Genomic DNA, 19,288 nt, shown 5'->3' with positions numbered 1-19,288 from the left:
ATCATGCACAATCGATCGCGTCTGAGTTAGCATTCATCACTTCTGCTGCGGATCAGAGCGACTACATTAACGCCTCTGGTTGGCTCTGTCTCCAGGGTTACACAGACACAGACACACATACACACACACACACACGCACGCAGGTGATCCACAAGCACATATACACACTCAGTTGTCCTACCACCATTGACGCATCTCCTGTGAATGAGAGGAGCTTTATTCTCTATTTCGCCAATCAACGCACCACCTTATCCCTATTTTCCTATAAGGCAGATTGAGAAGCAACATAAACAGCCGGTTGGGCAGGCAGTCAAGCTCGGTCAGAACTCAGAGGTTATAAAGGAGAAAAAATAACATGTCTGAGCTTCATGTGTTGAAGCTCTTATTGGGAAAGTCCTATTAGAGGAGGAGCATAGCCTCACTTCCCATGTGGAGACAGGGTCTGGAAATTCTTTGTATTCTTGTTATTCCTTGTCAAACAATGGAACAATAGCCTGTGTGCGCCTCGCACTAACGGTGGTCTTGCTTTTTCCCCCAACTGTGTGTGTGTGTGTGTGTGTGTGTGTTTTGTACCAACGGAGCTCCAGTCATGTAATGCTGACGTGGTGTCTGTCAAGTAGGAACTCATTTTTAAAGTAATCTAATACTAATTATGATTGCAGTCTATAACAAACAAAGTAACTAATATATCAACAGATCACTTGCAGCTTTAAGAATAATAACAACCCTAGTATTTCACCTATGTATTATGCAGCAGCATGATGAAAAAGCCTTGAATGTCACCTTTGAAAGGTGGCAGAAAGATCCAAGCAACTGGTATGATAACAACGAAGAAGAGGGGAAACCAAGGTCATTCAGTTGCTGTCAAAGTGTCTTAATATTCAAATGACGAGTCCACAGAATGTGTGAAAACAGATGATGTACACAGAAAGTACAACAAAAGAAAGAGTTCGAGGTCCACAAGAAGAATACTGTCAAAACATTTCTGACATCCATCCTGACTTGCAGTGTATGAATCTGTCTGTACTTTGGCACACAGCAACTAATTAGTGTAATTCAGACTCATGATGAGATTGCAGATGTATGATCATTAGGGGGGGGGGGGGTCAATGTATAATATTTGCATTACTCAGCTGTTTAATAGTGTCAAATTACATAAAGCAGCTGCTTTTGTATTCAAACCAGGCAATCATAAATCATGGTGAGGGGCACATAAGTAATTCAGGTTATGACCTTGTTCAAGGGTATATGGTGCGGGCTGACTGATGGGTTTCCCCGGATTCTACCACTCTACCTGTCAGATTTGTACTGGCCAAGTAATCACACAGACACACACACACATACACACACACACACACACACACACACACACACACACACTATCCCCTGTATGAAAAAATACCATCAGCTTAATAGCAACTCTTCCGCACCACCTTCTTGAACAGGTGACTAACCGTCTAACCTTTCCTGTATGACTTTCCTTTTTGATAAAAATGAAATCATTGCCCAAACTGTTTCTATATCCACGATATGAAGGTCATTTTTAAGTGTTCTTCCTGGTAAATATCCATCTTTCCACCTAACTCTGCAGGGATGGGGTCTGGGCACTTGTTTTGACAGGCAGGAAATGAGGAATGATGGAAATAGATGACAACAGCTGGCTGTGATGTATGGCTGACCTCCAGATCCTAACCATAGCTCACCTCTAGATCCTCTGTCCTGCTTTAACTATACTACCAACTCCACTGAGCGTCCTCTCTCAGGGGAACTCCTCCATTTCATGACCTGTTTAGTCATAAGGAGCTAAGTCTGTGCATCCCAGACCAGTGTAAAAGGTTCCAACAGCCTGTTTGTGACCTTTGGGTGCCAGATAGTCAGGGGGGACATAGGGACATGCGGACATTAAGGACAGCGTCAACAAGAGAGCCCGCTGTGTACACCCTGCGTCATCCCACAACTGACTACCTCAGAGTCCAGCATGTCAACCTTGTCAAGACCAGGAAGTGGACCTTGCTGCAACAACATTGATAAACCTGAACACAGCCTTGCAGCAAGGGGAGGAGGAGGAGGAGACAGAGATGAGGGAGCAGACACACAGGATATGATGTTATCAGTCGGTTTTCAAGAACCTTTAATTGGCCTGGACACAGGAGGCTTTTCAAGAACAAGCTAATGTGACACACTTGTGATGTGGTTGAATCTTATGACAGATTTTCCTACCTCTTGAAGGTGCTTGAGGGCACTGACGTGTCTGGAAAAGAAGCAGAGAGAGAAACATAAGATGTGCTAAATGTGTGAAAGGGAATGCACTTGCTACATCAACCTTTTGATGCGTTTGAATTATTTAAATTGTACAAAGACTTTTTGATGAGCAAACTACACGAGAAGAGTGGTTAAATGTGCAGAGAGGGCAGGGCCGGTGCTCAATAGCTTACACAAGACAGAAGACACTCATGTAATTGGCTGCTAGTTGCTATGCATGCAGCTCGGTGAATTAGCTCAGACTAGGGGAGATGCAGTCACGAGCAGGAGAGGAATAGGCAAACAGACATATGGGCAAAACAAGAGTGGAAAGAAAGGCAGTGGAACTCCAAATATGGATAGAGCATGTTTGTGTGTGAGGGCATGGAGGAGAATAGTGTGAATGGGTAAGTCCATTAGTGCAGATACTCACAGTGTCTCCGAGTCGACGAGCTCTTTGGCGACGTAGAACGCTCGGGATCGCCCATCAATCTGGGTGACAGGGAGGGAGAACAGTAGGAGATGAATGAACACGGCTAATGTTTAAAGGCTCTCTGCGGGCACTTATTCCTCTCAAACATTAATAGGAACAGCTACGCGGCTGAGACTGAGGAAAAAGCAAATTCACTTTTTTTTTTATTTGTGCTGTCAAAATAAGACTGATTATTTCATTAGAGTGCAGCATGGACGTGAAAGCTTTCTCAAATGCGAGACTTTTAAATTCAGATGCATTATGTATGAGAAGCCATGTGTGTGGTGACAACAATGCTGCCCATTGATTTAGAGGCTAATCACAGGCCTCTAAACACCCGAGCCAAAACATAACATCGAAGCCATTTAAGGATTTACCGTCAAGGCTCCTGAGCTTTGTCAGTGTTATTTTTTCCTATCTGGGACATTTCACAAATGCAGCATTAATAGCACACTGATCCTCATTTCCTCAAAATGAAACCAAAACATACTTCCATCCAGTGGAACTGTTGCTGGGGCCAACTATCTCTCTCTCTCTCTCTCTCTCTCTGTCTCTCTCTGTCTCTCTCTCTCTCTCTCTCTCTCTCACTCTCCTCCTCTCTCTCTCCCTCTTCCTCTCTCCTTTATTGTTCTTTTTTTTCTTTTGAAGAAGAAGAAAACAAGGAAGTACGCATCACATGATGGGAGCGGGGCCTGATATTGTTGTGGCAGAGGGACGGGTGGGGTCCATCTCTGGGCCACTGTAAAATGGCTGCCTGTGATTATAAGGCAGGGTGAGGAGCAGGAGGGGGGGGAGGGGGGGGGGTGGATACAGGCCAGCTGATACATTTCAACTAGCATGCTGTACAGTGAATCAGAGGAAAAAGGTCATGTAGATACTTACTCACAAGCGTCAAACAGATCACTGTGGACCCGTGTATGTCCCCACTGAACATCGCATTCTATCAGGGCAAAGGGACTGACTCTTGAGCCACAGAGCCTCAGTGTTTGTAATGCATCTTCATATAAAACAATAATTATCAGTGATCATCATTCTGCTCTCTTGCTCACTCCTTTCATTCAATAGGATCCAACAGGATTGCCTTGAAGCATTCTTTTGCTCATCATGGCCATTTAGTGGACTAGTTTTGTTCAGAGTTTGGGATTAACAAGGTTCTACTGCAGTTTAATTTGTCTCTGCTTGTCATATCTTACCTGTCGGTCATAGCCTTGCTCCACACCCCCCTCCTCTTCCTCTGAGGTACGCCCATGGTCCTCTTCTGACAGCCCAGCGGAGACAGGGTTCATTGGGAAAGGCTCTGTATAGGCACTGCCATGAATAAGACCGGGAGAGAAAACACATTATGGATACAAAAGAACAGCTTTGGCATGGGCACTGAAATATAAGACATATGAATATTTAATAGTATAACAGTATTAACAGTATAGCCTATCTTTAATAGCACTGCATGAAACTGCAATGAGCGACCACTGAAAAGCGTTAATGTGAAAAGAAAGTTAGCATAGAGGACACAAACTCTAACCTGTGCATTCACAGGGAAAAGACCTTTGCTCTGTCGGTATGGGTACAGCAGTAATGGAAAGCTACAGATAAGAAAAAAAACACGATTGCATAATGCCTTTGCAGAAGCACAGCCACACAACACTGAGCTGTAACCTCGTTGGCCAAACATTCACTATTGGTTACTCCAAGTATAACCACCTGGAGGTTGCTGTTTCTACACTCTACTTCTTGAAATCAGTTTTTCGCTCTCCCTGTGTTTGTCTTTGAGCGAACATTTCCACTCCTCACTCTGAGTCCTCCAGTGACACAGTGTAATCCCTTTCATGATTCATTCTCCTCACAGATGGCACAGTTGTGTACTTACACTGGTAATCCCTGCTGTACCTGAGGGGAGCATGCTGTAGGTCAGTTCTCATATAATCCCTAAATGCTACCTGTGGTAAATATTAATGTTCTGTGGCCCATTAAGGCCCATTCAGTGCGTTACACCAAATTCACACTGTCAGGACGATAACTGCATAGCTGTTTTTCTTGTATTCTAAACCAGCTATAAGACATGAATTATGAATTATGAAGGATGGCATGGAAATAGTTGGCAAGTTTCACCTTTCAGTTTTGTGGAAAGGTTTCATAGCATTCTTTTTATGCTATGGAAATTAATTCCATCACAGGCTTAGAAATAAAAGCTAAATTTTGAATAGTATGTCACATGGTATGGAACATAAATGAGACAGACAGTACAAGGCATAGAAAAAATACCAAGCTAAGAACATTCTGCACTGCCTACAGGTTATAATACAGAGATATTAGCAGCAGGAGTGGAAACTTCTGCTCGGGACCGCTGCCATTAACAGGTTCATCACAGACAGAACTGCCACGGGGACACTTAAATGTCTCATCCATGAACATATGAGCCCTTCTATAGATATAGGCACTGTACATGAAGCACAGAATGATGCTAAACCAAAAGAAACACCATGAATCAGTAAGTGTGAACAGATGTCCTGGTGACTGGTGAGTGAAATTGGCTGTTAGTTATGTGCTTGCAGCATTGTGGGATAGAGTCTGGCTTGTGCTGTTAAAGGGAAAATCCACCCTCGGGTACTCTCAGGTTTGTACTCTCATTTTGTAAAGAAGAAGTTTTGTAATTTACTTTTTTTGGTGCACCCACTTTCCTCAACCTGCCTTGTTTACTTCTTACTTCAGTTATTAATTTCCTACATTTTCCCGAATGACTTTCTGCCTGTTCTACGATGGATTTTTCCCTGTATGATTGCTGGTTGTCAGTCTAGAAAGAAGCCCTCGCTCTTTGATTCTGAGGGACTGACACCAAAACGTGATGTTGACCGTTGATGTATTAGATAGCTGAAATATGCTTTCAAACTCCTTTGTAGCTGCACTGGAAATGTCTCGTCATGACATCACGGTGTCTTTGTTTGGATGGTTATCAACGGGAATAAGAAAAATACACCACCAAACAACAAAATGGACCCAGAAATACAAGGTACATGTGTTATTTTGGGTGGATTTTTCTTTTATTTGTGATGTTAAATGACATCTCCTCTCATTGTTTTCCCATCGTATCTAATAAAGGAGAATACCATAAACCTACTGTAAAAAAGATGTACGAACACACATGCACACCCTTACACAAACTCTCACTTATACCCTTAAGCGCACACACAAACACACACACGCACACACGCACGCGCACACACACACACTCGGCCTCATAATGAGTGCTTGTATTGATGCCTTAAACAGCCCCCAGTGTGTACAGATAGCAGTAGGCTATTAGAAGACTCTCTCAGAACCAAAGGTTAACAGAGTTCTCTGCTGGACTTCATCTTCATTCAGACATACTCATCCTTCATGAGCCTCACACTACACCACAGGCTTACACACACACACACATGCACACGCTCACACACACACACACACACACACACACACACACACACACACACACACACACACACACACACACACCTCAGATATATTGGGTGGGCTGAAGGAAGCACCTTAGGCCATTACTCATGGTTGACCCCAGAGAGGACAGGTCAACCTGGCTGGGGGTCTGATGTTGGGAAGAAAAGAGAATGGGAGGGATGGGGCTTTTTTGAGCTCTGATTTATTGTATGAGAGACAGGAGAATTCCTCGAGGTGCCCAATGCCCAAAAGCAACTCTCAGCCATAGAGCTATCTGGGATTCTCACCTTCACCTTTTCACCCTGGTTTGTTTGCACCTGCGTCCTCGACCAACAACAACACAATCTCTGAAAACTACCCTCTCTGTTGGGATTAGCTGCCTGAACTGTAATGGAGGGTTGTGACGAATTCATGGACCTACAGAAAAAAAACAATTGCCATAAATAGAAATCATTTCGTCCTTGAATTACTTCCTCATTTGTCTTGAACAGAAGAGATTTACTTCTAAACTGCTCTAGTTGGAAGCTCTAACCGCAATAATGTAATTTATTTACCAACCGAACCCATTATTCCACACAAAAAACTCTAAATATGGCTTGTGTAGCTCCAATCAACTTTATATAATCATTCCATACGTAAAGCTAGTAATATGAACAATACGTGAAGCCCTTTAACAAGACCATTAAGGAAGTGCTATTATGCCAGCCAATTGCAATGTCTTTTATAATATGGCCAAGTTAAATCTACTGTGTCAAATTCAGAGGAGCATACAATGATTCTCTGTTAAAAGACCTATATGCCGCCCATTTTCTGTGAATTTGATGATGCTTGTAATATGTAATTCAATTGAGCTAAACATTGAGTATTAAAATATATATTAGGTGCAATCAGAAAGGCCTTTTTTCCACGTGTAATGGCACTATTACAGGAAATAGGCGCAGCTGAATAGGTTCATTAGCCTCTTCAGCATAGAAGATTGGGATACTGATGGGGGGATTAAGAGAATGGGAGCAGTTTTAAATTGTTTGCTGCTGTTTGTGATGACTACGGTTACGCGTAGCCTCTGGCTGTTGTGCTGCTGTTGTTGTGACAATGTGTGATGAGGTGCTTTGCTAAGAGTCTGGCCCTCTGACTGCTGCTGCCCTCCCTGTGACATGGAGGAGTGCTTTGTATAATAACACTAACCCAACATCATCTGACAGGCTTGTCTTCAGGGCCACATATGCAACAACATTATAACCTCTGCTCACTTGGTTTAAATCAATTTATCCTCTCTTTAGCCACTGTAATGATAACAGCCATAGTCAACAACTTACTTTAGGCCTTGTTGTATATGAACGGTGATAGACTGCAGGCATTCCTGACAAAGCAACAATAACAGCAGACCTGGCATTCCTGACAGCACCACACCTCATCTTGTTGTTCCAGGGGGAGTCTGGGAACCTCCGCCCCGCCACGGTGACCCCCTTCTCCTCCCCTCATCCTCCCCATCCTCCCCTCTGTCTCCCGCCAGACCCCCGCCCTTGTCCTGCATTTCCTGTAAACAGGCTGGTGGGAAGCTCCTAGGCTGGACACTTCCTCCCTGGGGATGACCTGGCAATGACCTCAGAGCGCCTGGCACTGGTCCTGGCAAGCCAGCGGCACACCCTGCCCACCACCTCGCCACACAGCACACAGCCACCACCCAGTACAACAATGTACTTAAGATGGTTCCCTCATCACTACTAACACTAACATAACAGTGGGTGGAGGACCTGTTTTAGAGGCCATGGTAGGGCTTTGTCATCACACGGAAGAACTTCATGTTCAACTGTTTTGAGTGAAAATGGTGCCAAAGGGTCACCAGGAGATGCACAATTTTGCATACATTAGCAGTACCTAATTGAACATACTGCTGTAGTGCTATTTAGTTAGTGTACAGGGACAACAGCACATCTGCGTTATTGTGGTGAGTCTACCTGGAACTGCTTAGAGTTGTCACAAAGAACACTGAATGCTCTCGAAATTGAATGCAATCACAAATCCTTGGCTGTCTTTGCTTCAAAGGCTTTTTTCAACACTCATTTGTTGCTACACTGCAATTTGGCAAGGGCAATTCTGCTGAGACAACTTTCTCTGTAGAACCTTCATCTTTGATAAAGCAGCACCGAATTACAACATAGGTACATATGCACACACAAGTGCACACACAAGTGCGTGCACACACACAGGCACACACACACACACACACACACACACACACACACACTCATTAGCAACTCCTTGGCAATGGGCTTGGGATGAATCATTAGTATGCCATGTCTTTATCCATGGTAGCCTATGGTAGCTTGCTAATGAACATCTCTTTGCTTAGCCTTAAACTGTGTGTTGAAGTAGTGTTTGAATGGTGCGATACATTAATCACAGCAGGGAAAACAAACCAACTCTATTGCATAGCAGCTTTGTAAGTTTGTAAGAAACATTTGTCTGCTTCTGTAGGCATGGTCCTTTTGTGTGCAGTGCACTGTGGCTTGCGGTCATTCTGCTCACCACAATAATCCAGTTTTCCTCTGCTACAGAGGAGTGTTGACTGTTGAATGTGTTCTCAATAAATCACTGCCATCATCAACTAGGTGGACTGGGACAGTGGCAATGTCAGGCTTTGAACAGAGTTTAGTGGAAGATGTACACACACATCTGAGCGCAGCACACAAAGGCATGCACAAACAGCCACACAGACAAAACTTAACAACATACAGTAGGCACACACACACACACACGCACGCACGCACGCACGCACGCACGCATGCATAAACATATACCCCGCCATACACACACACCAAAACAAAACGAGAGCAAGAGTGGCCTTGGCAACAGGCATCTCCAGGGGGAATGTGGTGGAGGCGAGGTGACAGGACAGATAGGTTCTTTGGATCATTGTGAGCAGTTTGAGGTTTGAGACACAATGAGCCAGATCGATAATGTCACCGAGAGAAAAAAAGAGACCACACTGAGGGGCCATTGTCTGGGAAATGGAAGAGTTTCAAACGTGGAGATGTGTATTAGTATACTGGAGAGATAAACAGTGAGGATGGATCAGGATATGCCCCTGCAATACAGGTGACTATGAGCGTGATTTGTGTAGAAAGATGGATAGAAATTATATTCTGTACCCTCTTCTACATAAGCAAATAGTTATGAAAGGCAGTAACTGCAAAATAAAAATAGTGAAACAAACATAAAGTAGACAACAAAGGGCACCACCATATAATAAAAATAAATTGAGGCAGAGGCATTCTGGCCCAAGATCATCCACAGCCTTTTAGGGAGCTCTTGGTAATGGTCTGTCTCTTTGACTACACACATCAAACACAGCTATTTTATTAAGACTGGGGGAAGACTGTGGCCCAAGTGGCTGAAGCAGTGCTACAGGCCGGGGTAATTTGGTACGATCTGGCCGCAGTGATTCCTCACTCTATCACACACTGCGGTAAATCTACTGCCCCTCCAGGGTCCAATGAAAGAGAAGCACTCGGGAGAGAGCTACTTTAATAAAAGCCCTCCTAAACTTAACCACAAGTGTCAGGTACAGGAGAGCAATTACACCAGAACTACTCTTGCTCCCTTTCTTCTGTTCTTTCTTTCCCCTCCCCCTCCTTTGCCTTATTTTATCGCTACACCCCCTATTTTTCTTACACTTCTCTCTGTTCCTTAAAAATTCTCCATTAACACATGCCTTCCCTTATTCTCTCACCTTTGCTTGTTCCCCACCTCCCAATTTGAAAAGAACTCTCTGTCTTTGACACCCCCATACTGTCTCACTTTTAATTGCAGCCCATAATGACTTCCTCTATTGTGAATAAACCTGTGCTCTGAGACACCCAATTGCCATGAGCTGTTCTATCCCCTCAGACTTGCATAGGAATCAGCGGCACCAGATGTGACCTCTAAATCCACCAAATGAAAAACAAGAATAAGCTCTCCCACAAGCATTGTCCATCTTCCCAAAGCCAGTGATGCTTGACACAGCAGGCTGCTCATCTCTCACTGAATACTCTCCTAGAAGAGGGAGATCCTGTCCTGCTCAGCCAGATGCCCACTGCTCATCTGAGCTACAGTGTAGGACTATCTGTCAGCTGTTCAGGACTCGAGATTGCACTTCTGAACTGATGGGCCCTGGCCCTTAAAACTCCACTGACAAACATGAAAGTAGTTCAAGGGACAAGCATTCCCACCTATTCTGAAGAAAGCGGTACATGCTCAGTATCCAGTATTCAATATTGGCTAGTATATGAAGATTAACTGAAAGAGCATATACAATGATGAATGATGAGGAAAACTTTAAGGCCATTATGTGAAAGCCATCCAATTTCTCATTTGTCATGGATGGTTCTAATGAGTAGTTTGCACTTTTGCATTGAGGTTGGCTTGGGATGGCACAATTCCAATTACATTTTGTATTAATTCACTGAGATATTACTGTACCTTTCAGTCTCCTCTTTAGGTGACTGGGGTTTGCTGTCAATCCCAGGGAAACTGTTCATGTCCACATAGCCATCGTTCTCATTACAGGTGATTGTCATGCGGTTTGGGTCCTCAAAAAACTCAGTTACAGTGAGGGCTCTGGTGGATCTGCCGGGGATCTGAATGTTCTCATAGTCAGAGTTCATGGCTGGGATGTTTTCATAATCTGAGGTGTCAGCACTGGGAAAGGAGATGGAGCGGGGTTTGGTCAAAGGCAGTGGCATGAGGGGGCGTCGAGAGCGCTCCTCAAAGGACTCCACCCTGGAAACGCCCCTGCCACCATAGGCTTTGGGGTCTCCTTTCCTCTTCTGGTGGTCTTTGTAGAGAACAAAGGTGGATGGCAGGTCTGGAGGACGCTGCTGGGGCATCACCATGCGGCACTGGAGCTGAGGAGAGCTGCTGGTGCTTCTACGGTCCAGCTCTATGACTCTCACTGGGCCATGGTGGCTGGACTCAGAGGAAGAGCGTGAAGAGCGGACACTTCCATCGCTGAAACCTTTTGAATCGGTCTTCCTCTTGAACTTGAGGGCTAGGAAGCGCTTGAAGGAGGACGTCTTCTTCTTAGGTTTATCAATGGTTTCATGCTGGATCAGGAGGGAAGGGGAACTCTTGGTGACTGGTCTCTTGGTGATGTATGCCAGCTCAAAGGGTGGCGGGATGTCTACTAGAGAGGTTGGCGTGGAAACACCGCTGGACGACTGATGGCTACGCTGGGAGAAGCTTCCAGAGGAGGTTATGACACATGGGAGGGAAAGGGTGTCATCTTTCCTCTTCATCCTGCCCTCTCCCTTCAGGGATTGGTCAATCTCTGTGGGACTGGTCAAGGACAATTCTGGGCCCTCTGCAGAACGTGAGTATAAGAGGAAGCGACGAGGCTTCAGAGATGGGATTAGACGGTTGACCCCTTGCTGTTCTGAACGACTGAGAGGTTCACCGTTCTGATCCAAGGCCACTGTGCAGTAGTCATGAGTCTGGTACTCCGTCCCTGTCTCCTCTGGAACAGTCTCAGGAACATAACCTGGAAATTTCCCAGAATAAGAACGTGATCGTGTGACAATGGTTTTACGGTCAAGTGCCACAAAGTTCTCACCTTCTGAGTCAAACCCTGCCTCTTCATATATATGCTCTTCACTATCTGAGTCTGTGTCTTCGTAATAAGGCACAATATGGCAGTCCAGTTCCTCTATGTCTTCTTCAAAGGCCTCAGTGGTGTGGGCGAACACCACCCTATTGGTGAGTTCAGGGGTCCGGCCCACGTCCAGGTCTGCTGGTACTGTGATGTTGCACAGCCTGAGGCGAGGCTGGCAGCTGTTTCTCTGGCTTTGGAAAGCCTGCTCTCGTTCGGCTGTTCTCTCTTTAGCACTCTTTCCTTTTATTTGTTTTTTTTCTATTTCCTCCTCTTCGTCCTCATCCCCTATCTCGACATAATCCTCTGATGAGACACACTCCAACTGCTGGAAGTCATCTGCCTCAGGGCAGAGGGAATCGTCAATGTCTGCATACTCATCCACTGACTCGCTATCCTTTTCTTTGTCTATGTGCTGGTTGGACTGCTCAGTGCCTTCCTGAATCTCACCCTGCCCTGAGAAGGCATGTTTATCCTCTAGCTTGTCCACATCATCTGATGACACATAGTAAGGCTCTTGGTTAGAAGCACCTGCAGTCTCCAGTTCATTTGAAGGTTTGTCATCAGTGTCATCTTGACCCCACTCAGGGTCAGCAGTGCTGGTTGGATCAGTTGGCACAGCTTCAATGACAGAGTAAGGCCCAAACACATCCTCAGTGCTAGCTGTGAATCGAAAACGCCCAGAGGGATCCTTGGTGGCCCGTTCCGGTTGCCATGACTCTGTGTCCCCTGTTTCAGCTGGGTCACATGAGTCACATGTATCACTGGCATCATCTGTGGGGCCAATCACATCATAGGGATACTCCTCATTCACGGTTGGAAGCATGCAAAAGCGAGCTCCAAATGCGAATCCTCTGGCTTCCACCTCAGTCTCATCTGTGAGTAATTCACATTGCAAACAGTCTCCACTTTGTACACTGTCATCTTCTTTAAGTCCACTGTCATTCTCCTTAACACACTGATTGAGCAATTGCCTTTGATTAAGGTTTTGTTCTTCTACATGTTCATCTGGGTTTTCTGTAGGACCCCTAGGATTTTCAGTCTGTTCACTAAAACTCTGTTCCTCCTCCTCTCCCTCCTTCTCTCTCCCCCCTGAATCATTCCTTATTTCAGTCAGATGAAGTGAAGGTGTTAATGTATTATCATCGTCTTTGTGATCAGTGTATGTTAATGTGTCATCCTTGTCACCTTCAGATTGGTTCAAGTCATCGTCAGTGTTTTCCTCTTCAGTAGTGTCAACAGTAGATCCATCAACTGCTTTGATTGTGTCCTCAGAGCCAACACTGTCTGTCTCAGCAGTATTACTTAATATCTCTCCTTCTTCCCCCATTTCTTCCACAATTTCTCCTTCTATTAGATCCTCACAACAGTCACTGTCTCTGGTCCCATTGCCATTAACTTTATCCTCTGCCTCTCTTTTCTCCTCTTTCTCTTGCTCCTCCTCAACCACCTCATGAAGGTCTTCAGTCTCTCCGTCAGAGTGAGTCAGGTCTCCGTTACTGAGGCTTTGTGGGGGGCAGGGCTCCCCCTGTGGGTGAGGCTCAGACAGGGGTCTGGGCTTGGGGGCAACAGGAGGTTTTGGGCCACGGAGAGGGGGACAAGGCCTTGACATCAGCTTGGACTGCACCTTGATGGTTAGATGACTGCGGACCTTCGGTCGGGGGACTTGCAGTGGATTTTGAAAATCTGAACAAAGAGAAAAAATTATTATAACACAGCTGTAGAAGCCACGCAAATAATAATTGTGCTTTTTTAATTTCTTGAGTACTTTTGCTGTAACCATAAAAATGCCTATTTCTGTACAGCATGCAAAGAGGAAGGCAAGCCTTGAGCAAGAGTCAGTGACATGCAGACTACTGTAGGGGACATTATCTGCAGGAAAAACAACAGAGCCACAGGGTACTTAGGGGAGGAACAATAACATCTCCCTGTCTGGGATGTGATACATACAGGTTGGACGCATACAGAATTTCGGCACTTATAACAGGACTGACCTCAACCACTGATTGGTTGATCATAATGTAACACTTTGCAGGTCATTTTGTAATCATAACACAATACTGTAAGTAATGTCCTAATTTTGACATTCATAGGGCCACTGTGCAGTCTCAAGTTTTGCTTTTAAATGTAGTCTTCTTGATGGAGTGCTCATTAACATTCAATTAAGTCTTAAAATTGGTCAAGTCATTCAAGAGCACTGCTTATGAAATTTAGTATTGTCATGAAACACACCCATACTTAACAAAGCGTATACACCCCTGGACTCTTCCTGTTATTTAGTACCTGCCCTGACGCACATCCTATTAAACCCTGTGTGCACTCTGGCTATCTCTGTGCTCTCTCTCTCTCTCTCTCTCTCTCTCCTGACATATTTTGTCTGAATGTAACTTGTCATGAATATCTGCCCTTCAGTGCTACATACTGTATATATATATTTTCTCTCTCTCCTACTTCAACACCACCATACTCTTTCTGGTAAGTCATTGTATTTCAGTCTCACTAGCTAACTATTCCAGCAGAGCCTCCTTGAAGGACTCCACACAGGATGTCCATGGGGGGAAGGACATTAACAGCATGGCCTCCCATCACTCCTCCATGAACCCCTCTAGGAGTACACATTTTCACAACACAAATGGACTTCCTTCTCGTCATTCTTCCCTGATTCTCACGAAACACACACACACACACACACACACACACACACACACACTTTTCTGCTGAAAAGGTCCTTTGAGTACGTCAAAGAACAATAAAACAGGGAGAGAAAACAAGGGTCCCAGTCTGACAAAGTACCAAACTGCAAACAACAGGATATGAATTATGCAACAAGAATTCAATTAAAACAAATGTTTGAAAAACAAAGGAAGAGATAGACACTGGGACCTTGACTGTGCCAAGCTCACAGGATATGATTTCAGACTGTGTGCTGATCATGAAATGTCACCTATCAAGACATAACAATATGTAACTATAAAATTAGTGGAAGGCTATAGTGGAAAGTGGAAAGTCTATAGAACAAAACTGGACTTTATGGTTTAAGATGGAGATGTCCTCTGACAGATTTTACAACATACAAAAGGAACATTGCAGTTTGCCAGTGCATTGACTTAGTTACATCAAAGGATTATAGGATTCAATTTTCACTATGAAGTTTTTTTTTTCCACTTGATTAACTTACAGTGCACTACACTTGCAAGACATGTAGGCGACCTTTCTGCAGGACACAACAGCTCTGGACAATTTCGCAGACATGGATTAAGTCAGAATCAGAATCAGAATCAGCTTTATTGGGCAAGTATTTGACTCCGGTTTTTCGTTGCTCTCAATGTACTTACACAGAATAAATATACAGCTAAAAACAAGGACAACAAGATGAACAGAGGTAAACCTAAACATTTAATTACTATGTACAAATATGCATATACTGTATATAAAAGTATATAGCCTATGTAAACAACCCTAGGACAATAGTGCAATGGTGCAGAGTGCTGGAATAAATATGGAGTTGTTGGTGTAACAGGTTACATTATATAGGCTACATGAGTTAATCCGAGTCTAATCCTATAATAGAACATTTCCCAATGGAGACATCCACGGAAATAAACTTTTTATTATGACTCATCCAAATTCATATGTAGATAGATTTAAAACCGCTCCAAATGTCATAGATAGTTCATCACACTTGCATTGTTATAATGTGATGGTTGCCCCCTCTTGATCATATGACAACTGCCATGGTGATTTCCATGAAAATTTTAGTAGCTATTTGTATGATTAGTCTATAGTTATGTTGATAATTCATTGTACCGGTGGAATGCTATAGGCTACTAATATGATAGGTCATCAAGTCGCATTAGATTCCAACTGATATTGAATAAACACGCGAAAACAAATAAGGGGAATATATTTCCAGATGGAATTAACCGATTTCATATAAAGTATTAGATTTTGTTTCTTTTCATCGACCCCCCTCCCTCTCTCGCTCTCTCTGTCTCTCTCTCTTTCTCTCTCTCTCGTGCACAGAGTCGCAGAGCACTTAGTTGTAAATAAAACGTTTTAAGTTTCGAGTCAAGCTTAACCTGAACATTAGTGATTTATAACAAACCTGCGTTCATTGTGGGACATCATCCGCCATGGCAACCGATGGTTATCCTCATATTTTCGCTCCCACTGTGTCCGTCCAAATGACGTGGAAACTTGCTAGTCCAAATCGGGGAAATCAAGTTGTAGAGGAAGAATTACACAACATGTCGTCTTCGTTTCTCTCCTATAGAAAGCTACTTTTGGAAGACACTTCTCTTTGCAGGGAGGCAACTGTGCGTCCAGCCGGCGTGCATCTCCAGTGCTGATGCTACAGTAAACTGGTGCGCATCTGTGTGGAGACGGGAGGTGCTGCTGGGCGCTTCCTGAGGCAGGACTATAGCGCGGACATGGACCGCTGACCAAACCCACTCACTATGAACAGATTAAAAAATATGATGACCGAATAAATCACATTTTACCTCAAATGTTTTATTTTTGCAATGCACAGCACTCCATCTCAGCTACTGCGGAAATTTTTGCACTGAGAGTTTTGGTATTTGCTGTGGTCACATCTGAGCATGTTTTGGTGCAGGACACAGGTCCATCTACGTGTACAACGTTGCCTTTTAGAGGTAGCCTAGTCGCAGCAGGGAGTATCTTAAGACCAAACCCACTCAGTATGACCAGATTTAGACTAAAAATATATGATGATTGAATAAACCACATTTCATCTCAATGTTTCATTGTGGTAATGGACAGCATTACAGCTCAGCTACTGTGGCCGTTTTTGCACAGAGAAAATGATTTGATGTGGTCAAATGTGTTCATGTTTTGGTGCAGGGAGCAGGTCCACATACTTTATGTGGACAACAGTTATGTCTTGTGATACTTTTCTGCCCTGAAATGAAGGGGGCCAATAGTATAGAGAAGATTATATTTATCAGGTACTCAGAATTCAAAGTAAGATTCCTCTCACTATTTTTTTTTATCCAGCATGTTTTCATACATTGTTTCCTGACTACTAAGAACCTGCATAGAAAAGTTCCTAAAAGCAGTTTCCAAAAACAGTTTCTCTAGGACACCAAAAGCTTTTGCTATTGGCCGGGCTTCCTGGCCCGGCATCTGTTGCATGATTGAATGAAAGCAACCCTTTAAAAACCTCTCTTCATAACAGGAAACCGCTCTCCCTGTTTCCTGCACAACAGGCAACACTTCCTTAGCAACAGATGGACAAGGTTGGCAATGTTAACCCCTTAGGTAGACCTTTAATGGAGCTGATTGACTGGTGCTGTGCTGAGCCTGATGGTTTGAGGAAAAGACAAACTTTGACCAACTTCAATGTGGGACTCTTGGCGGGGGGGGCTTTTCAAGGACATACACACCTCCCGACACACAGGGGGAGGCTAGGATAGCCAGCCACTCGGGGCCCATGATTTGACAGCTCCCAATGCAGGTTAAACACCCACACATTGAGATGGGAATATCTCACCTCTTCTCTTCCTTTCTTCCACACACTTGAAGGTCAAACAATGCAGCAGACCTTGGGGATTTTACGGCGTAGTTGGGGTGGATAGTGATAGAGGAGAAAAGCATAATAAAAGAATCACCTGTGCTGTATCGCTGCGGGGCACCTGTCCTGTAGACTGCAGCGGCATACACACCCATACATTACGCACACAGCAAAACTCCCATTCCAGATGGTTTGGTGCAGGAAGGATTAAACGCTGCTGCAGGTACAAAGCTCTATCAGACTGAGAGGTGCTTTGAGAGCGTTTTATAATAATCACCTCATGTTACCTTGATCACTTGCATTATGGTCATTCATTAAATATTAAATATGTTGGTTTATTGTAACTATATAGTTACTTAATTATTAAGCAAGTCATTTGAGAAGATATTAAAATTGACACAATTATTGTGGAGATTTAGTGTGGTCATTGTGCTTGCTGCAGTAATCAAATTGTTCATTTGCTTAAGTAGGATGCTGACTAATGTATTTTTTTCAGTATGCTACACCAAAACAATAAAATCACTGTGACTCATGTGTTGTTTCCACTTCGTTACAATGTGATAATAACCATGAAGGAGTGTTGGAGCCAAGACGGTTTTTAATGTGTCAGTAGTAGCACATTCACAGCTGCAGAAAGTAACCTTTTGTTCTTGAAATGGATAGCTAAAGATAGCTCCGGTCTGGTCTTTTGGCAGTGCCAATTGTGTTTCTCTCGAGAGTATTCTATTCACAATTGCTAAATCTGACCTTTTTTGGTTTCACTTGTGCAAAATATGTTTTGCCTTTGCATGGTGTGCAAACAGAACCTGTCAAGAGTATTGTGTCATGTGCACGGACAAAAGAATGGCTTTCGGAGTAAATATCCCTCCAGATGTGGCACAGACGGTCAAAACATGTTTTTGGATGGAGGACACAAATTTCCTGGACCGCCTGTAGCTGTGTGCTGCGCTCTGTCACCCCACCTGGAGCACAACTTGACTGGAAGAGAAAAGGGGAATAGAGATATTAGGAAAAACATGCCATAGTACTAGAGTACAAACCGACTCTCTCTCACCTCCTCTCCCCTGGACACACTACACCAAACAGGAAAGGGATCAGGGAAAGGGGTCAGCAACTTGTTCCCAGAGCTGAGACAATCCATAACACCTGCTTTGCCAGTGACTGGACACTGGACTGAATGGATGTGCTGAGTGTTTTTATCCCCCACTGAGAGTAAAGCTATGTGACACTGCGCTGCAGCCGATTACTGGAAAGCACTTGTTTTGGTCTGTGTAAATTTGCCCTTTCATGGCACAATGTGTTCCTGTGCTAAATTATGTCACTGGCACGTTTGCTGCGAAATTCATTTCTAAGAAAATTAGGCACTTAATCATGCTGTTATGCAAACTAGTTTCAGTGTATTAAGTGTATTGATTTATGTGATACTCAAGTACAATCAGGCAGAGGTCTTTAACTCTTAACAATGACCCGAACACCTTTGTAATTAGTGGATGGCAAAGTGTTTGACTGCTGTATGGATCGAAGCATTATTGACATTTTTTATTGATTCCAAACCTGTGAACAACCAATAAGGACCACTGCAGTCTTCTGAGACCTGTGTGTTTGCCCCAAGCTTTACATTCTGATTAAGAGACTTGAGAGCAGGGAAAATGTGTATAACATGACAACAGAGTTTAATAGACTGTCAGAAAATTGAAGGAGTGTGGAGATTATTTTAGTATTAATTGAGTTTGGTCTTTTTTGATGAAGAGCGGTGACAGGCTAGATATGCATTATTGAGCAGAACCAGAGGCAGTGCAACCACTGTCGCCCAAGAAACTCAGGTGTTTCTATGCATGAAAATAGTTTTGTGTAACCCGAGTGAAATAAGAAAACCCTGTTGTCAGCAGTGAATACTCCACTTTGCCAGCAGTATGAAACAGGAACACTCCTCACTCCGCCCCCCCACCCCCCAGTGACACAGCCAGAAGCACAGCTTTGC

General features: G+C 43.9%; 1 protein-coding gene across 1 annotated transcript in view; it reads right to left on the bottom strand.

Moving 5' to 3' along the window:
* Nucleotides 1-16,046, bottom strand: part of fgd5a (FYVE, RhoGEF and PH domain containing 5a) — a 33,899-nt gene extending 17,853 nt beyond the window's left edge. Inside the window, exons 1-5 of the mRNA XM_071532371.1 lie at nt 15,880-16,046; nt 10,610-13,460; nt 3,907-4,021; nt 2,675-2,733; nt 2,221-2,251 (exon numbers count right to left, since the gene is read on the bottom strand). Of these exons, the coding sequence (XP_071388472.1) occupies nt 2,221-2,251; nt 2,675-2,733; nt 3,907-4,021; nt 10,610-13,460; nt 15,880-15,889 (3,066 nt within the window). The 5' untranslated portion in view covers nt 15,890-16,046. The remainder of the gene's footprint in view (nt 1-2,220; nt 2,252-2,674; nt 2,734-3,906; nt 4,022-10,609; nt 13,461-15,879) is intronic.
* Nucleotides 16,047-19,288: the final 3,242 nt, after the last annotated feature.

The sequence above is a fragment of the Centroberyx affinis genome, unplaced genomic scaffold, assembly GCF_046629955.1.
Source record: "Centroberyx affinis isolate AG114_WGS23_722 - 3 ecotype Tasmania unplaced genomic scaffold, CSIRO-AGI_Caff_v1 ptg002186l_1, whole genome shotgun sequence".
In the NCBI taxonomy this organism is placed as follows: Eukaryota; Metazoa; Chordata; class Actinopteri; order Beryciformes; family Berycidae; genus Centroberyx; species Centroberyx affinis.
Note: the sequence above shows the minus strand (reverse complement) of the source record. Positions and strands in the feature narration are given on the sequence as shown.